At 45.9% G+C, this 18,968-nt stretch overlaps 1 protein-coding gene and 1 long non-coding RNA gene across 5 annotated transcripts in view; one reads left to right on the top strand and one right to left on the bottom strand.

Annotated features, from left to right (window-relative positions):
* The window catches only part of SLC6A9 (solute carrier family 6 member 9), a 54,375-nt gene that overhangs the window by 10,619 nt on the left and 24,788 nt on the right, over positions 1-18,968 (top strand). Inside the window, exon 1 of one of the 4 annotated variants that reach the window (XM_083446094.1) lies at positions 15,963-16,066. The exons of the other annotated variants lie outside the window; for them this stretch is intronic. Within the exon in view, the coding sequence (XP_083302220.1) occupies positions 16,031-16,066 (36 nt within the window). The 5' untranslated portion in view covers positions 15,963-16,030. Of the gene's footprint in view, positions 1-15,962; positions 16,067-18,968 lie in introns of those variants that run through there. 4 annotated transcript variants of the gene reach the window in all.
* On the bottom strand, positions 6,045-12,980 carry LOC310680032. The gene is made up of 2 exons (XR_014512625.1): positions 10,938-12,980; positions 6,045-10,846 (listed from the first exon to the last, which is right to left on the bottom strand). It is a non-coding gene; the product is annotated as an uncharacterized lncRNA (long non-coding RNA).

Raw genomic sequence — 18,968 nt, 5'->3', positions numbered from 1 at the left:
AGGTGTCTTTTACCAGAGCTAGGCTCTTTGCTTCTCTCATAGGTGGAGTGATGCTGCTTCCCTTAAAGCCGCCTCCTCCCCGTCATACAACATTACTAGGGAAACATGTAGAGTTCAGCAGGTGGGAAATGTTAGCCCCCATCCACACGGCTGCGTTGTTTGTGTTTTGGATTTCTACATTTACTGAGAGCGAGGCTCCCAGGAGACGCCTGAAATAGCCTGCACCCCAGCCAGGGGGCACCGTGCCAGTTTCAGGCCTGGAACATGTGGGGGAAGGGGAGTTTGGATAGCTGCAACACACAGACACCAAAGTCCCTTGCATTCCACCCATAGAGATTGCAGGTCTTCTCTACTGCAGCGTTTCACAGGCACATCCATGCATTCCTTTACACATTTCCTTTCATGTGCTGCTTTATATTTTCCCTGCATAAAACATCGTTTTGAAAGCACAGAGCACTCAAACCTTGGCATTTGTGCATACAGCATAGCACTGTATGATCTGTGACCCTCACACACTATTTCCTCCCGCAATTTTTTCAATGCACATGTCTGCATGTGTATTGGAATTGTTTTTAGATGTTTTAATGGTGCTATTGCTGCTCTGCTTGCTGAGCTGCTGGCTCTTTTTGGAGGAATGTCAAGATACACATCTAATAAATAAAAATACATCAACGCATGCACAGACCTATATTCATGCACACAAACGCATGTGTAAAGGGCTGTGCCCTTTGGATCATCTCCATTCTACTGAATGTGATTCTGCTGATTAGAAACCAAGTCAGGCCAGCCAGCATTAATCAAAATGAAAGGAGATGATAAACGGGTGAACCACCTGCCCAAGTGCTGTTCAGATTGGCTGAACCTAGACAGCAAAGGGTATGTGCGAAAACTACTCAGATTCCCACATTTGCCTGGTTGTGGGACATTTTGGACTGTGCACATACCCTTTGCAGCCCAGGTTCAGCACTTGGTGTTAGAAAGCATCCCAGCAGGCCTGCAAATGTGTGCACATGCTTTCACATGCACAGGCACTAAGAGCACTGCTCCTCTTCTGCTATATTGCAGTGTTCTTTGTTTGAAATGGTATATAATGACTTGCACATCCTTGCCTTCTTCCTTTGACACAACTTTTATACTGTTGCTCAATGCTCTGGCTGCTACTTTTGTTTCTGGAGTCCTTTGTCAATGTTGTTTTGTGCCCTGGGGTGGGGAGAGGAGGGTGTGCGGCGGGGAGAGTCCAGCGTAGCTTTGGAGTACGACATATAGTCCAAGTCAATCTTTAACCAATTCTGGGAGTCAATGTTGTCAAATGGGAAAGAGGATGTTTGCAGAGGCTGCTAGGACAAGGGAAGGGGTTGGACTAGTAGGTGATCCTTGGGATCCCTTCCAACTCTATGATGGGAAGGTGAATCAGAAATGCCCCTGCATTTCACCCCACCCAGTCACCTGGTGTTGAAGTTTCCTGCTTGCTCTCATGCAGTTCGTGTAGTGTCTCTAGGTCACTGGAGCAGGCACTCAGAGCTTTCTGGCCACAGAGAAGAAGCTAATCCCCTCATTGAGCTGCCTAGACATAATTGAAATAGCAGCATAAACCCATCACCCACTAATCGCCTATCCCAAGACAGTAATAGTATCTCAGAGCCTACAGCTTCTCTTTGAGGTCCAGGGAAAGAATGGGACAGCTCTCTCTGACACTTCTTTTTGATGGGGCTTGATTTGCTAATGTCCACATTCCCCAAAATACCAAATAAACATGGATGTCCCAGACTGGATGTCCCAGTCTGGGAACCACAAGCATTTCCAAGAAGAGACAAACAAGGGGTGGTGGTGTCAATAGCACATAAAAACCCTGTTGGTCACCTCTCTCACCTCTTTGTGTCCGGTTCTCCACCCCCCAGTTTGTCCTCTTGGGTAGTTCTCTTTCATCTGACGAGCATTGGCGGACTTGTGGTTGCATAGGATTTGCCCTCAGAAGAGAATATTTCCTGGCTTTTTCAAGGATTGTCTGTCACAAAACATAATTTTCTTATCGCACAGCATTCAACTATTGTCATAATGCCTATTTCTGATAGGTAGTGCAGAGCAAGACAATTATGCAGTTGTGGGTGGGGGAATAGTTTTGGGCCACTTGCTTCTTTCTGGAGACATAGTAGCCAAGTCTTGTTCCCCATCTTGTTGCATGTTTACATGTGTCATGAAATTGGCTCTATCAATAATTGGGGCTCTTTTGGACTGAATCTTTGCAAAATGCCACCTATGCAGCTGCCCAATCCCTTTGCTCTATATTGGCTGTGGATTAACATAAAGGCAGTAGAGACTGGGAAGTGTTGTTGACACACAGTGAGATCCAGAAGTGCTAGTGGTAATTAGCCTTGGATGGTCCTTTCCATTCATCTGGCACTCTTTGCTGCCAGCATCAGCCAGCAGTGCCTGGGGTTCTGATGTTTGGACGGATCAAATGCCCAGGTATGCCCAGAGGTGCCAACTTTGGTCTATTTACCTCTTACCCAAAGTGACATTGTGTGGATCAGTCTGACGTTGTGGAAAATTACAGTTTTTCAGCCGGTTGGGGAGATGGAGCAAGCTGGGCACAAAGCCACAAGTGAGATGATTGCATGGGCCAGCGATGTCATTCACCCATAGTGCTAGCATCTATTTTGTGGAATTGATCAGTGTTTCAAGAGCCAGGTTTACAGGTATCTGTGGTGCAATGGGGTTTCTCCATCTGGCCTCTGCCCAGTTCAGTCAGCTACTAGGAAATCTGTGGGTACATAATATTTCTGTCAATGGGACAGTGTATTTCCTACTTCTAAACGCTTTAGGACTAGGTGAAAGAAGGAACCATTCATTTTAAAACAGGGAGGAGGAGGAAGACAGGCCACTGAGAAGCATCTAGGTCTGTTCAGCCATTGAAGAACTGTGTGTTCATAGTTCTATATGTGTATATAATGCTCCCCAAAACTGGTGTGGATGTTTCTCCTCAAATTTCCTTGGTACTGGCACTCTGACTCCAGCCCTTCTGAGTATGTGACTCTTAGTCCTGGACTGGCCTTGTTTTTACTTTCCGGGGATGGCAGCAGTGCTTGCCTCAAACCCAGAGTTCTATACAATGTGTAAGAAAAAATGAGGAATCGGATTGTAGCCTCTTTCTTTCTTTCTTTCTAAACTTAAAAAGTACCCATTGCTTTGTGACTTATCGTTTCCACACTCCCTGGAAAGATTGGACTTTTTCTGATAAGGAAATATGAGAAAATGCAAAGAAAATAAATCAGAATGAGCGCTCATTAAATAACCAATGTTGTCTGATCGCCCTACAAGCATCAGGATGAATTTTCAGTGAGCAGGCTGTGTGGAAGCACCCAGCAATTACAGAAAAGAGGCAGAGATGGTAAGACAGGGAACGGTTATGTGTCAGGTGTTAACTCTAGCTCTCAGTGCTGTGCTGTGGAGCCAACTTCTGGGGAATTTTGTTTCGGTTCTTTCTGATCCAAGGGGGTTTGGGGTGGGAATCCTGATGCTGTGTGGAATTCCTCCCTCAGAGGGATTGCTGCAGGCTGGAAAATGCTTTCAAGTGCCTCAGGGAAAGGCAGTATCAACAATTTGGGAGTCCAATGCAGGGGTGAGGGCAAATGTGCCAGCAGGACATTTTTAGATCACTTGGATCCTGCTCCCCCTCCACAAGTTCTGCAAATGGGGCCATCATAGTACAGCTTGCAAACACCAGGATGTGGGCAGGACTTGGACCTGAGAAAAACAGCTCTGTCCTGCTGCTTCCTGAGTCCGGATGGACAAGACCTGGGCTCCAGCCAGCTACAATATCCCTCCAGGCTGCCTGCAGTGGGATTGGGGCCCAGATAGTAAAGGGGGATGGCTAGTTACTGGAATCTGCAATAGTGTGTAGCGGACTGCAGTACCTTTAATTCGGCTGGGAACCCTGATTCCCAGGGAGCTGTCAGGAGACACAGTGAATCCTGGAGAGGGTACTAAGCAGAGTGAGAGAGAGGATGCTGAGCTCTTGAGGTATCTGCCTTTTTCACTGGAACGGGGATCCATTCACAAATCCCATTTGCTGCCCTGACACTGCCTGATGGGTGTGTGTGTGTGTGTGTGTTTTCTCCCATTGAGGGGGTGGCATTTCCCAACCCCCCAGCAGAAGTCAGTGCCAGACACTCTCTCACTTGCTCGTTTTAAGGACATTATGTTTTGTCCTTGGATTTGCCATTGCCTTTGTTTGCACAGCAACCCCTGCCAGCGCCTCCTGACTCTTGGGCAGATTCCCTGGCTGCCCGGGGGCTTGCAGCATCTGCTGGGGGATTTTTAGGCAGACAGGGCGGGTAAAGAGGGCAGGGGCGTCCGTGGCGTATACTGCAGTGATGACCCGGGCGGTTGTCTTCCACTTAGCTGCGGGGTTCAAACCTAATGAGGGAATTTTACTTCTGGGTTTCAAGAGATTTAAGCCTGGCTCATGCCTCCCGGCCTCTGGCCAAACCACCCCCGCTGTGGGTGCTGAGCCTTTACTAGGCTGCGGAAGCTCCTCTGGCTGGAATAATAAGGGGGGGAGCAGAAGGAGGGGGGTTGGTGAGGATTTTCTGCCTGAGCAGCCCTGGAGAATTGAGGCCGGGCTGTCAACGGGGCCTGAGAAAGTCGCCTGAGGATGTATGTGTCTGGCACAGGCCTCTTTCTTTCCCTCCTTACCCACTTCCTTGCCCCATGTTCTCCCCCCACACCCATGACAGAGACGAGAGCTGCCACCTGTGAATGAGTCAGCTAGATAGGACCCGGTCCCATCCTTTTGAAATGCACCTATTGTATCCTGAGGTGTTATATGTACCTGGCACACCAGCCCTGTTGCTGATATTCACAGTGTAATCGAAGGTAGATGAGGCTCAACTGCATCATGTTGTCTGTCTGCTCAGGCAAAGGCTTCTGTCACTCCAGTCCCTCAACCCCTCCAGCATGACCTGACACACATATTGAAGCCTTACACCACTCTTTTGAATGGGCTTCTAAGGGGTGCTCTGCTTGATAGAATATCTGTGGGTTCTCTCTCTCTCTCTTTTCCCCTGATCTGCATCAACTGAGTGGAAATTTAGAGAGAGTTGCTTGAAGCATTATATGTGATGTGCCATAAGATTGCCTAGACTGTCCCACCAATGTACCTTCATCACACTAGCATTCTAGTCCTTGGGGGTTCTGCAAATATGCTTGGCTGTTGTCATAACATAGACAGGCATGGCCAAACTTGGCCCTCCAGATGTTTTGGGACTACAACTCCCATCATCCCTAGCTAACAGGACCAATGGTCAGGGATGATGGGAATTGTAGTCCCAAAACATCTGGAGGGCCAAGTTTGGCCATGCCTGCCATAGAACAAAGAATAAACATTTAACATGGAACATAATAGCTAAAATCCCAAGAATCCTAGCTTGCTTAAGAACGTGACCTAAGCACACTTATTGGAAAATAAGCACCACTGAACATAATTGGATTGACTTTTGCGTAAGCATGATTGCACTGTTATTTTTTAAAAAATGGTGTTCAGGGAAGAGGACCACCATATTTGAATTGCTAATAATAAAGACTCTATGGTTTGAAATATACAGGGATTTCCATACATCTTGACTTTTAAATATTAGAAACTTTGTTAAAATTTATTTTTTTCCTTTCTTACTGGCAGGTTTTCATCTGATAGATACCTGCTGCCATGCTGGTGGTGTTACTTTTCAGTAATGGCTTTTCAGCTTGCATGATTGCAGAGAAAAAATTGAAAACACATGGTCCATATTTTAAAAAGCACAGAAATCAGAACATATAGATGAGAACATTAGTGTTTAAGGATTCCAAAGGTCAAAACAATAATAAGCCTAACTTATCATACTCCTTACAGCTACACCCAACACCAAACCCCTGCATATATTCTCTCTTCCTCTTCACTTTTTTCTGAATCCCAACACTTCTTTACCATAACTAATTTAAGATAAAAATCCAAGTTTTGCAAAAACCTTAAAAAATATTTTTCCAGCCAAGTATGGACACTGTTCACATAGGTTTATGCAAACTTTATTTTAATTGAGAAACTGTGGCATGTTGCTTGCAGAATGTGGGAATTTTAGTGTACAATTATTGATTCTAACCATGCTCTCGTCTCAGTTCCTGCTCACCTCTGTTTGTTGGTGATGGTAGAGAATGGAGTACCGTATTTGCCAGTGCTGAAGAACCAGGTGTTCCAGCACCACTATGCCTGAGTTTTTTCTTTCTTTCTTAATTTCCAATTAGGTTTTTTTTTTAAAAGTTTTTTGTGTTACAAAACAAACAGACAAAGAGGGGCAGGTACAGCTATTGTCTCCAATTTCAATTTGTAGTCTTTTTCACAGTTCATTTACATTTAGTGAGAGACACCTTTGTCATAGACATCTTCCTTTTAGGGGAAATGGGAGAGGGGATGCCTGTGTTTTCTGATGTTACATGCTCAAGGTGTATTTAAGTGCAGAAAGCCAGCATCCTTGGTGCCTCTCCTTCCTTTGGCATGCTTTTTATAAGCATATACATATCCTCCTATCCCTGCAGTTACATTGATTTGGATAATAAATGGACTGCACTGGAATAGTAGTTTCCATTAATGTTGATCTCTCCATCCCCCAGGATAGAACACACACCCCAGCATTGAACGCACACATTCTTCTTCTTTGAACTTCAGATTTTGAAGTTGTATGAACACTGGGAGCTTGAAGATACTACTTTCACACTTTTCCTCACATGGGAGACCTGGAACAGAAAAGAAGTGAAACTTTCCTTCCTGATTAAAGCAAAATAATTCTTTGGGATTAAGGGGAGAAAGCATGCTGGGCGTATTGAACAACTTTAAGCTGATCACCGTTTCCAATGGTCTGATATATGAGTGGAATATGTTTTGGCTTCTTTTGGCATAAACTTCCACTGCCAGGTTTCTCCCAGAGAAGTTAAAACATGTAAAAATAAATAAGGTAATTAGATCTGTTTCTATTGGTTTAGCAAGCTGCCCTTCAAATCATGCTAAAACCTTCATCTGCCTGAGAAGAGCGTTGTATTATTTCCAGTGGTTGCATGTTTCTTTACCGCACAAAAGTTGGTCTCATAAAAGGTTTCACCTTTGGGCTATGCTCACTTCTGACTCACCTTTTAAGAAGCTTGACTGAATATAGTTGCACATATGTGCATTATCTAATCTCCATATATACAATTTTCAATCAGCATATTTAATCTTCCTAAGATGCTCCATATGTTGTCAACAGTATATAGGACTGGATCCAGGCTCAGTTCTGTTTAGAGTAGACCCATTTAAATCAATAGGACTAAATCTTCTAAAACTAACTAAATATACAAACGTACTGTACTTCTTTGGATTATTGCTTTAATAGGGCTATTTCTTAGTGGGAGTTTTCCAATAAAGAACCAGTGGTTAAGTACAGTTTACATAAAACAGCCATAGGCAACTATAGCCATCCCCTGTTCTATGCCCCCAGCATCTGATAATTGGAAGCTTGCTGCCTCTAAACTTGGGGGCCTCTATTTTTAGTTATTCTTCTAAAAGGCACTGTATAGCTCCTATTCCCAATGAATTTTTCCAGCTCTTGATTTTGGTTTTGTAAAAACATCTACAGTTGTAGCCACAATCATATCTTGTGAAAATGGTTTCTGTAAGTTAATTGTACATTAAGGTTGACATCCTATACCTCCCAAGGACTAAGCCCCACTGAACTAAGTAGAACTTACTTCTGAGTAAATATGCATAGGATTGCTCTGTAACTTGTACTTTCTGATGAACACTTCAGAGAGCAAGTCCTTCTACTACCCTTTGCCAAAAGTTTTGTATATTGTGACGGCAATGAAATATCACTGAACTGAAATTGAACAAAGGTTTCTAATCTTCTAATCCTTTGTCCACAAGAGGTTACACAGACAAAAGGTTCCATAGCAGCCAAACTTGTTGACCGATTTGTATTTGCTGCTTACCATTGAATTCTATGTTGCTGTGTTGGGCGTGGGTTGAATGTTTGAGCATCTTCTGGTCTGACTTTCACAGTATTTCAGGAAGGCTACGATTCACAGGTTGGGAGTATGTTTGGGTTTTAAGTTTTGATCTTGCAGAGCATTGCTGGCTGCTTTACTAAAGCTACATGAGAAATGGGAAACTCTTCTTTTTGTTGAAAGGAAGTGTCCCAAGACCTGCTGTCAGCTGCTGTTGTGGGAGTTCCCGTACATTCAGAAAAGCTGTTGCATAAGTTTATTCACTTATTTCAGTTGGTTTCACATCTACGAAGTGGTAACACTGACTGAATGTGTTGTTAGAGAATGAGATATATGCATGACCGGGGGGGGGGGGGGGCCTCACCTCACCTCAGTTGCATTGTTGCTGCTTCCTGGGAGGTAGAGGGTGAGGGATGAGGCGACGAGCTTATTTTATAATAGAAATGGCATGCCCCTCTACTGTCCCTCTCAGTGTTATAGGTGAAATTATGGCCCCACACATACACAGTGAGGAATGTACCCATACCCCATCTGTCTGTAATGGAATATATTGTCTCGGAAGTTATTACCACCGCTCCCCCATTCACACTGTGCAACAGAAATGGTAGGAGCCTTTACTGTCCCTTTTTAAGAGGATGGGTGAAGTTATGGCCAGATTTTCAGTTCACAGCATTCACCTGCATTCTGAGTAATTCATTGGAAGCTTGGCCGCAGCAAAATGTCAACTGAAGTTATATGCCCATCTGTTTAGATTCTTTTACTCAGTTGTGTGACCAATTCTTATTTTATTTGTTTTAAGATTCATACCCATCTTTACCTTTTCATGAAACACGTGATGGCTAATGTATTAAAAATATAAAAGATATATATTTTAAAAATGTATAAAATTACAGAAACAATTTCTGGGGTGGGGTGGGGGAAGCAAAACAAAATCTCATAATAAGCATGGTGAAGGCTTCCTAGAACAAGAAAAGTGTCTAAAAGAGTGGAAAATAAAAAGAGCGTGAGTGAATTATCCTAGGGAACAGCAATCCACATTGTGGTTGCCATGGCAGAAAAGGCCCTTTCTTTTGTTTCCACCTGCTGTACTTCTGAAGATGAGAGGCCACGAGGAACAGGATCTCCCACTGAACATAGAAGCTGGGTGGGTTCTTATGGGCAGAGGCAGTCCTTTAGGTATCTATGAGTGCAGCCCAAATCCCCACCCCTCTGGCAGGGCTTTGCAGAGCCACAGTGGCATCCGCAGCCCAGCTGCTCACAGTGGTGGCAGCACACATATGGATGGGGGGGCATGGAGGAGGATTGAGCCTGATGCCATCAGGTGGTGGCAGCAAGACCAGCTCAAGATCCAGCAGATTCTGGGCCAGCGCAGCTCCACTTCCTCCCTACTCTTGGAACACCCAGGTTCTGGGGATTTCAACTAGCCACTGCTGGTGCAGACACTGCCAGTGGGCAGTTACTCCAGTGGAAGGCAAGCTCAGGCATCAGTGCTGAGTCAAAAGGTAGCTCCACTCTATCCAACCCCGCCATGGCCAGGCCCAAGAGGGGTTTGGATTGCTGTGTAAGCTCCAAACCATCAATGGCTTTAAAGGCAATAATCAGCCCTTTGGATTGTGCCTGGAAGCAAACTAGTACCCAGTGTACTTTGTACAAAACAGTAGTTGCATGTCCCGAATAAACCAGCACCTGTTAAGTCTAGCTCCTGCATTTTGAACTACCAGCAGATGTTTCCAGATAGCTCTGTGTATGCATTACATTTATCCAGTATAGATGCAACTAAGGCTGTGGCCAGATTTATTCCTTTCCTGTTCTGATCTGGAAATCTACTTGTCCGTAGGAACCTTTGGTCAGGGCCTGTTTTCATCCTTCATATGCTGAGCCTGAGAATAAATACATGCCTAGGAATTTAAAACACTTTCAAAGCTTGCTCCCACTCTTCCTGGGTTCCTGCAGGGTGTATGTATCCTTGTTGTGGACACAACTGAGAAACTGGGAGTAAGAAGGGCATGCCAGAAACTCTGACCTGCTTCAAGGTGATATACCAGTGGGGATCAGGAGAAGAGATGTGCAAATCCCTTGGTATGAAGTGGGTGGGTGTGCTGTTGTGAATGCATGGAAACCAAAAGCTGCAAGCCATATGTGTGTGTGTGTGTACACAGGGGAATCGTTCTAAACAATTGAGCTAAGTCTGAAACTAAAAGAATCTTTTGTGGAGAGTTTCAGTGTACATTCATTTAGTCTTTATACATGTTCATCGGCAGATAATACACCTGAGCACACCCCGTTGAACCTGTAGTAGGTCACTGCAACACCCACCAACACCCCAAAGATGTCCAGAGACAGGTATGTGGCCCTGTAACACAGTTATTGCGATGTAGATTGGCACAGTACATGATGCGACTTTAAGGAGATTATTGGACCACAGAGACTAGCAAAGGACACCATTGTCCTAAGCAGTGATAGTAGGTGACATGGACTTGTACACCATGATTCCTGTGCTGGATTTATTTCCAAGGGAAAGATGAGAAGTGACAGCAAAGGGGACTCAAAGATGGAACCCCAAACCCAGTGTAAGGCTCTTCTGTGATATGGCACAAATATTTGTGTGGTGGTTTTAAATGGAAAGACGCTCTCTTTCTTGCTTTAAGTTTGTTGTTGTAAATGGTTTAAGGTAGAATAAAGTCTTTGTACATATTTCCAATTTAGAAGAATGACTAAGCTTGCGTTCAGCTCAAGATTTTTTAGCCAGGCTGGGTTTCCTGAGACTGACCCATCCAGGATTTATGTAGCCCTTGCAGAACACGGTTGTTCTAGTTTGAGATGTTTGAGCATGTTCCTTCTGTGTGCTGGTCAATAAGTTGTTGTTGTTGTTTAGTCGTTTAGTCATGTCCAACTCTTCATGACCCCATGGACCAAAGCACACCAGGCACTCCTGTCTTCGGTCAATAAGTATCTCCCATTAAAAATAAGCCATCCCCAAGAGCACAGTTTCACCCTGCACTTTGGTGTCTGATTTCCTGAAATGTAAGACATTTGTATCTGCACGGAAAGCATTTTCATTCTGCCAACTGTATTTTTCCTTCTTTGCATGAGAATGAATGTAACTAACAAGAATGAATGTGTCTCCTTTGCCCTTTGCTTTTATATCTGACATAGGATTCCTATCCTGCCTACCCTGTGTCTAGCTCCACCTTCTGGCTGAATTAGACTCTGTTGCTGGCATGACCCTCAATTTGCCTTTTGCAGCTGTGGTGGCAAGTAGGTTTTGCAGAGTGGGACTTACTGGTTCTAAGCTAGTATTGCATGCCGACTGCCCCCACGCGTGGCAGCTTATCACTGGACCATGCCTTGTCCATGTGTAGCAATGGCAGCCCCCCAGACCCCATCTGGTCTCCTCTCCCCCCTTCTCTGCACTTCCCTGCCATGTTCTGCTGTCTCATTCACGCCTCATTGGGCTCCCTGGACAGTTGATGATCAGGAAACAGCTGGGGTGCTCGAAGCCATAGTAGGGGAGGTGGTGAGGCTTAGCATTCTATCAAAAGCAGTAAAGACAACAAGAGCGTCCCTAAAGAACAAGGCAGGTCAGACTGAGTCCAAAAGGGGAGACTGAGAATCAAGTTCTTGGTGCCCCTATGAGGAGCCCAAGTTGGAGAAAATAGAAGACATTTGTTGTGCCATCTTAACTTCCCCTCTTTTCTGCTGCTCATTGTTGTCACCAGATGGTCAGCTCAGTGCATGGTGACTTCATAAATGGTTACCATGGAGATGGCTTTGATGACATCAAGAGGAAGGGAGAGCAGCAGCAGGATGTGGCATGTGTTGGAGGAAAGGCAACCTGGGATGGCTCTGTGGGATCACATGTCCCTAAAGCAGCTTCGCCAATCTGGTGCCCTCCAGCCAATGGGATTTGTAGTCCAAAACATCTGGAAGGCACCAGGCTGGTGAGGTCTGCACTATTGGATAGGCTTCCCTTTCCACTTGGATAAGTTGTTGCTCTTTTCCCTACCTCAATCAATTTTGGGAACCTTTGCATCTCAAGATAGTGGGATAAAGGTTCAGAAAGGTAATCTAAGCATATCTGGTTCATCCACCCAAAGAGCCGGAACTGACCTAAGATGAGGCATTGTTAAAACATGGGATTAGGATATATTTAGCAGCACTGCACATTCGCAGAGTGGATTGCACCCTGCCTTCCTGCGCCCTAATACCACTGTGATACAAAGTCAGAAGGTCTCAGGAATGGAATGGTTTAAGGCAATGAGTGATAGCTAGTTTTACTCAGTGTCTACTCTGAGCAAAACCCAGACTCACATATAGGAAAGTGTTTTACACCAGGTCAGTCCATCTAGTTCAGTATGGTCAACAAGGATTGGCAGAGGTTCTTTAGGGTTTCAGATAGAGATCTTTCTCTGCCTTGCCTGGAGAGGCCAGGAATTGAACCTGGGACTGTCAGCATGCCACTGTGCTATAGCCCTTCTCTACTGGAAGGAGAACCTGCAGGCAAGGGGTATTGCTGAACCCCAGGTTTTTTGCAATAGGCTCTGGATCGCCTACTCCTTTGCCTCTTTTGGCAGGGGCGGGGGCTTTTTAAAAACAAGTTTGCATATAGGACAGCTGGGCACATTTGCAGAGTTCACTACCGGTGAACCCACTACCTTAGTCACCCGCTACCTTAGTTTCCCATAAATATCTATACATTTAAGTTAGCATATGGAGATTGAATGCAAATTTATGTCATGAACCCATGTTTCCAGCAATATGCCTGTAGGTCTCAGGGAAGTTCACAAAACAAAGTTACAATATACAAAGCAAAAAATTTGTAAGAAAAATAATCAAAGCACAAAATACATAATAAAAATAATCAAAACAATAAACAAGTGTGATACATAGACATAGACACCAATAAACAATGCACTCCCCAACAAATGCCCCTAAACAATGCTCCAGTCCACCCACAAATACAAATAGAAAAATCCAAATTAACATATAACATTTAAAAACAATTTAAAACAACCCCACCCTCCCAATAAAACAGCACCCATCCAAGTTAAAACCAAATCCCCGTGAAAACAATAACTTTAACACAAGGGGGCTGGCTCACACCCTCGTTCCACCCCCACAGTGCTGCCACCAAAGGGATAACTCTCCTATGCTGTTGCCCCCTTTGGTGTTGTGCCCCTTTCAGGGGCAGCCTTGCCGAGAGTGGCCCCACCCCCAAACAGGCAGGCTTCATAGGGCTGCCCCAGCACTGATCTTCCGCCTGGGACCTCATAGTTCTTGGTATTCTCTGAGTGGCAGAACTACCTGGCCAAGGCATGGCTACAGAACACACACACACACACACACATCCAAGGGTGACACGGAGAAAGAGGAACCTTGGCTCTCACAATCAAGCCTTCGACACCAGTCCAGGCCCAGTGCTAGATAGCTGTGTCCTAAGCAGACTGTGGTGCTATATACAGGCCCCTGCAGAGGGGCAGGCGGCTGTGTACACTTGCCATTGACCTCGGGGGGCTAAGCTGGCTGTGGGGCAGGACCTACACTGTCATGCCAAGAAGTAGATTTAAGCCTGGCTACACACAGACACACAGAAACACACACACGTACATGTCTCAAAGCTGTCTCTTTACAGCTCTGACTTCTTCTCAGCTCTGTGACTGGCTGGGCTTTTTGGGATGCCCTACAACAGGTGGGTGCAGGCAGAAGTCCCTATAAGGCCAGGGGTGTGTGCCAAGCCAAGACTTAAATAGCTCAGCAAGGAATACTGTATGTGAGCACTGTGAATGAGTTGTTATGAAATCTGTTTGGGCCCAGGATGCCTGCCTCTGCAGACTCCAGCAAGACTGTAATCCTGTGCCAGGTATTACTGCCTCCAAGGAGCCGGGCCAGGCTGAAAGCACAGGCGCTGAGCCCGCTCTGGGCTTGGGAGGGCCTGCTTGTGGCCGGTGGGGGGGGGGGTCGGAAGCGGGTGGAGTCTCCTTCACCGCAGGAGTAAGAAAAACTTAAGCCCTTCCTGGCTGCCTTTCCCTCTTGGCGCCCGGCTGCTTGCCCAAGCGCTGTGGGGTCTGAGCCCATCTGTGAGGCAGCCCCCCCTTCTAGTGCTAGCTAATTGAAAGGGAGGGGCAGCCAACAGCTGGATGCTGCTAATGAGGCCTCATTAGGCGAGGTCAGGCTGAGCTGGCTCTTTCACCACACTGAGTGCCTGCTGGGCAAATGGGAAAGGGTTGCACCACTATTGGATGCAAAGCGGAGCAAGAGGCCCCACATGCTCCTTCAGCCCTGCATCCCAGAGTTCTCTCCATTTCCAAATGGAATTGGGAAGTCAGGGCAGGGATGTCAGAGTTGGGGATGTTGGGAAGGAGCTGTAGCTCAGTGGTAGAACATTTGCTTTGCATGCAGAAGGTCACAGGTTCAATCCCTGGGAAAGGAAGGGGGGATCTAGGTGGGCCAAGGGTCTGACTTGATCATAGAATTGTAGAGTTGCAAAGGACCCTAAGGATCATCGCAAGTAAATAAACAGGTACTCCTGCAGCAGGAAGGTAAATGGTGTTTCCATGCGCTCTGGCTTATGTCACTGTGTTTCATTGCTTCAGAAGCGGTTTAGTCATGCTGGCCACATGACCTGGAAAACCGTCTGTGGACAAACGGCGGCTCCCTCAGCCTGAAAGCAAGATGAGCCATAGTTGCCTTTGACTGGACTTAACCATCCAGGGGTCCTGTAGTCCAACCTCCTGCAATGGAGGAATATGCAGCTGTCCCAAACAGGGATCAAACCTGCAGCCTTGGCATTGTCAGCACCATGCTCTAACAATTGAGCTATCCAGATGTTGCTAAATGATATACAGTAGCTTTCCATGTTGCTGTGCATGCAAGTCTCAGCTTCAGGTAAGCCAGATCCCTGCCCTGGAGCTGTTTGCTGCATCTCTACCTGAAGGTAGAGATGGAAAAGTGTTCTGGCTGAAACCTTAAAGAGTTGTTGCTAGTTGAATGTAGACACTACGCAGCTAGATAGACCAATGGCCTGGCTTTGATATATGGCAGCTTCCTAGGTCCTGGTTCAGTGGGATATGAATACTGAATGCTGGGAAGGAATGAGCCACACTTGGAAGATGAAGTACATCCACGCCTCTCAAGAGCAATTCCACATAGGACCCTTGGAAAGCAAATGGATATGGGCTGTACGACAGGGATAGACCTCCAGGCTCATTTTGCTTGGTTTAGTCATGCTGGCCAAATATATCCTGACACTGCCTTGCAACCTCCAGCTTCATTTGTTTGTAGCCTGAAAGCATGTGGAATTTGCTGGGATTCCACGCTCTTTCTTCGTTCCCTCTGAGTCTTTACCTCATTCACGTTTGTTCATCATTTACCAAGTACACTTTCTGCAGTGGTACAAATAGCCTCAGGGGAAATGCTTTGAGCGAGAGGAGTTGCATGCTGCTTTTCACAGCAGTTCTGCCCTGACCCAATCTTTAATGAAAACCAAAGCACTGGAAGATCCGACCGCAGATCTCCCAGATAACACGATAAGCTTCCCCTGTGAACTGTAGGTTATCACTTCTTAGGAGGAGCCACCTTTTGTCAATGAGAGTGGAGACTAGGCTGCATGTGCACCATACATTAAAAGTAGCTCATTAAAGGTGCTGGGAATCGCAGCTCTGTGGCTAGATAAACTATGGTTCCCAGGATTTGGTGCTGGTAGGTTGTATACAGCCTTAATAGCAGAGGTGGTCCTAGGTCCTTCTGGGAGTGTGGGCTCCTCTGTGTGTGTGTGAGAGAGAAGGAGAGATTGCAGCAGTAGAGGGGAGCCATGTGGCTGGGTATAGAATGTTGGCGGGTGCTGGGCAGCGCGGTGCTGGGCACTGGGCAGGCGGGGGCAGCATGGTGCTGGGAGAACTGAGCTGAGAGTAATGCCAAGTTCATGAGGGAGAGGCAAGCACATTATCGCCCCAGTAGCAGCGGGGCTGGATGTGAAGGAGGCAGCAAACAGCCACAGCTCTAGCAACGCCCCAGGATACCGGGAATGAGCAGCCAAGGGGTTCCCTGCCCCCAAGAGCAGGTCAGTGGGGAATCTTCCCTAAAGCCCTAAAGTGAGGGGGAGGGGAGGGAGCCGTTTTCCAATGGGGGAGGAAGGATTCGTGTGAGTGTGTGAGTGTTCGAGTTCCACAAAGAAGCGAGGGGGTCCTGTTGCTGCGGCTGCCACAGCAAGTTTTAAAAGGGGGTAAAGGGGAGAAGTTAATGCCGGAGACTCAATGAAAGCTGGTAACCACACTCTCTCAAAGCCTCTTTGTGCTGGCTCCCGGGGAGACAGCGCAAAGAGGTGAGGAATTGCCAGGCTCAATGTGGCTCAGGCATCACTGCCAGGCTGTTTCTCATGAGGGTGGAGATGCATAAAACAGTTTGGGGGCTCCAGTCCATAAACATACAGGAGTGCAGGAAGGAGGGGCTGCTGCTTGGCTGCAGTTCCATCCGCTTTATGAAGCCAGAAAGTCTGCATTTAAGGTTGGTTATGGTTATAGGTGTGAGTGAATAAACTTTTGTGGCTGCACATGTGCATTATCCCCCCCGCTGTGGACTTCAGTAAGGTGGCCTTTTTCTTCTTGAGGGCTCTAGCCCTTGCTTTCTTGTAGTGCTCCCTTCCGTCACCTTATGCTGTGTGTTGTCCGGTAACAGGAAATGCTTTCCAGCACTGCTCAGGCCCTACACCTTTGGGGTCACCATTGTACCCTCACAGCTTATATACATTAAATTATATTTGCCAGCTGGAAGTGTGGGGAGCTGCTGTGTTTCCCTGTGGCCTCTAGAGAGAGCCAGAGAACATTATTTACTGCATGAGGGGCTGTAAAGGCCATGTAGCTATTGGTAACTCCACTTCCTGCACACCTTAGCACAGGGGTGGGGAACCTCTGGCCCACGGACCAAACTTGGCTCACCAGAGGTTCAAATATGGCCAGCCACCCCAGCTGCCCCACACCTGATGTCATATATGATGTTAGGTGCGGGGCAGGTAAGATGCAGCTGCCAATGCACAATCAGGAACCTTGAAGTGCACTCCTTGTTGTGAATTAGCAAGGGAAAACAGGCTTGCCCATCACCAATTTGTGGATCGGAAGCCTGCTGGATTGGCTGCATGTGGTGCTTTGAAGTCATAGCTTTGAGACTTCAAAGCACCGATTCCCTTGTGCAGTCAGGTGATTGACAGGTAGGGAGCCTCACCCACCTGTCAAATTTGGCCTGTGAGGCTAGATCAGATCCTGCTAAGGATCTGGCCCATGGAGCCAAGAAGTTTCCCCTCACTTTTCTTAGTAACACCAGTCCAGAACTTTTGATGCTCTGTGTGGAGTAAAGGGGAAGCTTCAAACACTGATGCACTGATTGCTCTGCTGGGACAGTGTCTGTGGTCAGGGGTTTGGACAAGGAATTTATCTGAGCCTTTGAACAGAGGCATTCCTGAAACAGATTGCAGGATCCATGCTCTCAGTAACTTTTTAAAAGTGAAAACAACTAAAAGCAAGAAGAAAAGGCATCAACAAGGCCGGCCCTACCATTAGACAGAGTGAGGAGACTATATAATTTACCAGGTGCTGGGGTGCAATGACAGCAGCCCCTTGGGTATTCCTCCTAGTGAGTTCCCGGACCATACCATTTTGTTGAGGACAATGCTGCCTTGTGACCTATCCTGCAACCACAGAAGTAGTCTGCTTCCCTCAGGTATGGTGGACACTATACCATTGCTAGTATTGAAATAAGATTTAAATGCTAGTCTAGTTGGCTTCTGTACATGGAATGGTGAGACGCCATTTTGTCTTTTGCCAAAGGCAGCGAAATGTCTTGCATCAGCCACAAGCAAACAATACCTTTATATGCATGGCTTTCAACACAAAGTATAGTATAGGGTTGAATAGTCATATTTTTGGTGATTTGTCAGCAGTAAATTTAAAAGAGAGGAAATTGAACCTTTTAAAAAATGTATTAATACTGACTTGGTTATACTATCATTTTCACAAGAGAGATCAATACTAGCAAGAAACTTCAAATACTGGAAGCCAGCTGCAATTTGTAAGTTCTGCAACTTGATTTGCAGTAAGGGGAACACATCATTTCTGCACTTCTAGAAGAAGTCCCACTGCCAGCAAGAATGACTTAAAAAAATGAAAATCACGTTCAGTTCCCTTAGTTTTGGATGTACCAAGAAATATACCATGAAACTTTAAATGAAGTATCAGAATGACTACAAGTACAAAAGAAAAACCAACTCATTAATTAAGATTATTGGGGGTGGGACCTATTACTGGTTTTTCCCCATAGCACCTTGGAACAGGTTTCACCTTTTTAGGAATGTTATCTAGGAACTGTCTCTAAAAAATGGAACACCAACTTCACCAAATCTCAACACCTGCAAGTAAATGTATTGCTTGCATCACAACCAGAGCCATCGTGATTAGGATACCCCCTCCTCTCCCTTCGGCAAAGACTTTTGAGTTTCCGTTGCTACTTTTCTGTGAATCAGTCTTGGCTGCACCCTTCCGAAGGCAAGAGCCTAAACCAGGGATGGGGAACCCAGGAGTGTATCTGCTACGAAACTAATGAAGTTTAAACTTCAGGGCCCTTAATCCCAGAGGGGTCCCAGAAGCAACTTTCATCCACATTGCTTTAAAAAAAAAAATGGGTCTAGTAGACTCAATTTGAGTTGCATGGCTCAAATTGATTATTTGTTTGTTTTTGTATATATTTCTCAGAGTTTTGAGAGTCAGTAGCACGGATGTTGTAAAGATTGTAAACAACCCAACTGAAGAAGATAACAGTGGTTATCCAGACCTAATTGCTGGTTGCAAAGGGGCTCCCATAACAATTCAAACTTCAGGACCCTAAAAATTAAGATTTGCCACTGGGCCCTCCAAATAATTGCTGCACTGCAACTCATCCCTGACCATTGGACATGTTGTCTGGGGTTGATGGGA

This window comes from Podarcis tiliguerta (assembly GCF_965153285.1).
Source record: "Podarcis tiliguerta genome assembly, chromosome: 6".
NCBI classification, from domain to species: Eukaryota; Metazoa; Chordata; class Lepidosauria; order Squamata; family Lacertidae; genus Podarcis; species Podarcis tiliguerta.
The sequence above is the reverse complement of the archived record's forward strand: the minus strand, read 5'-3'. Positions and strand labels throughout refer to the sequence as shown.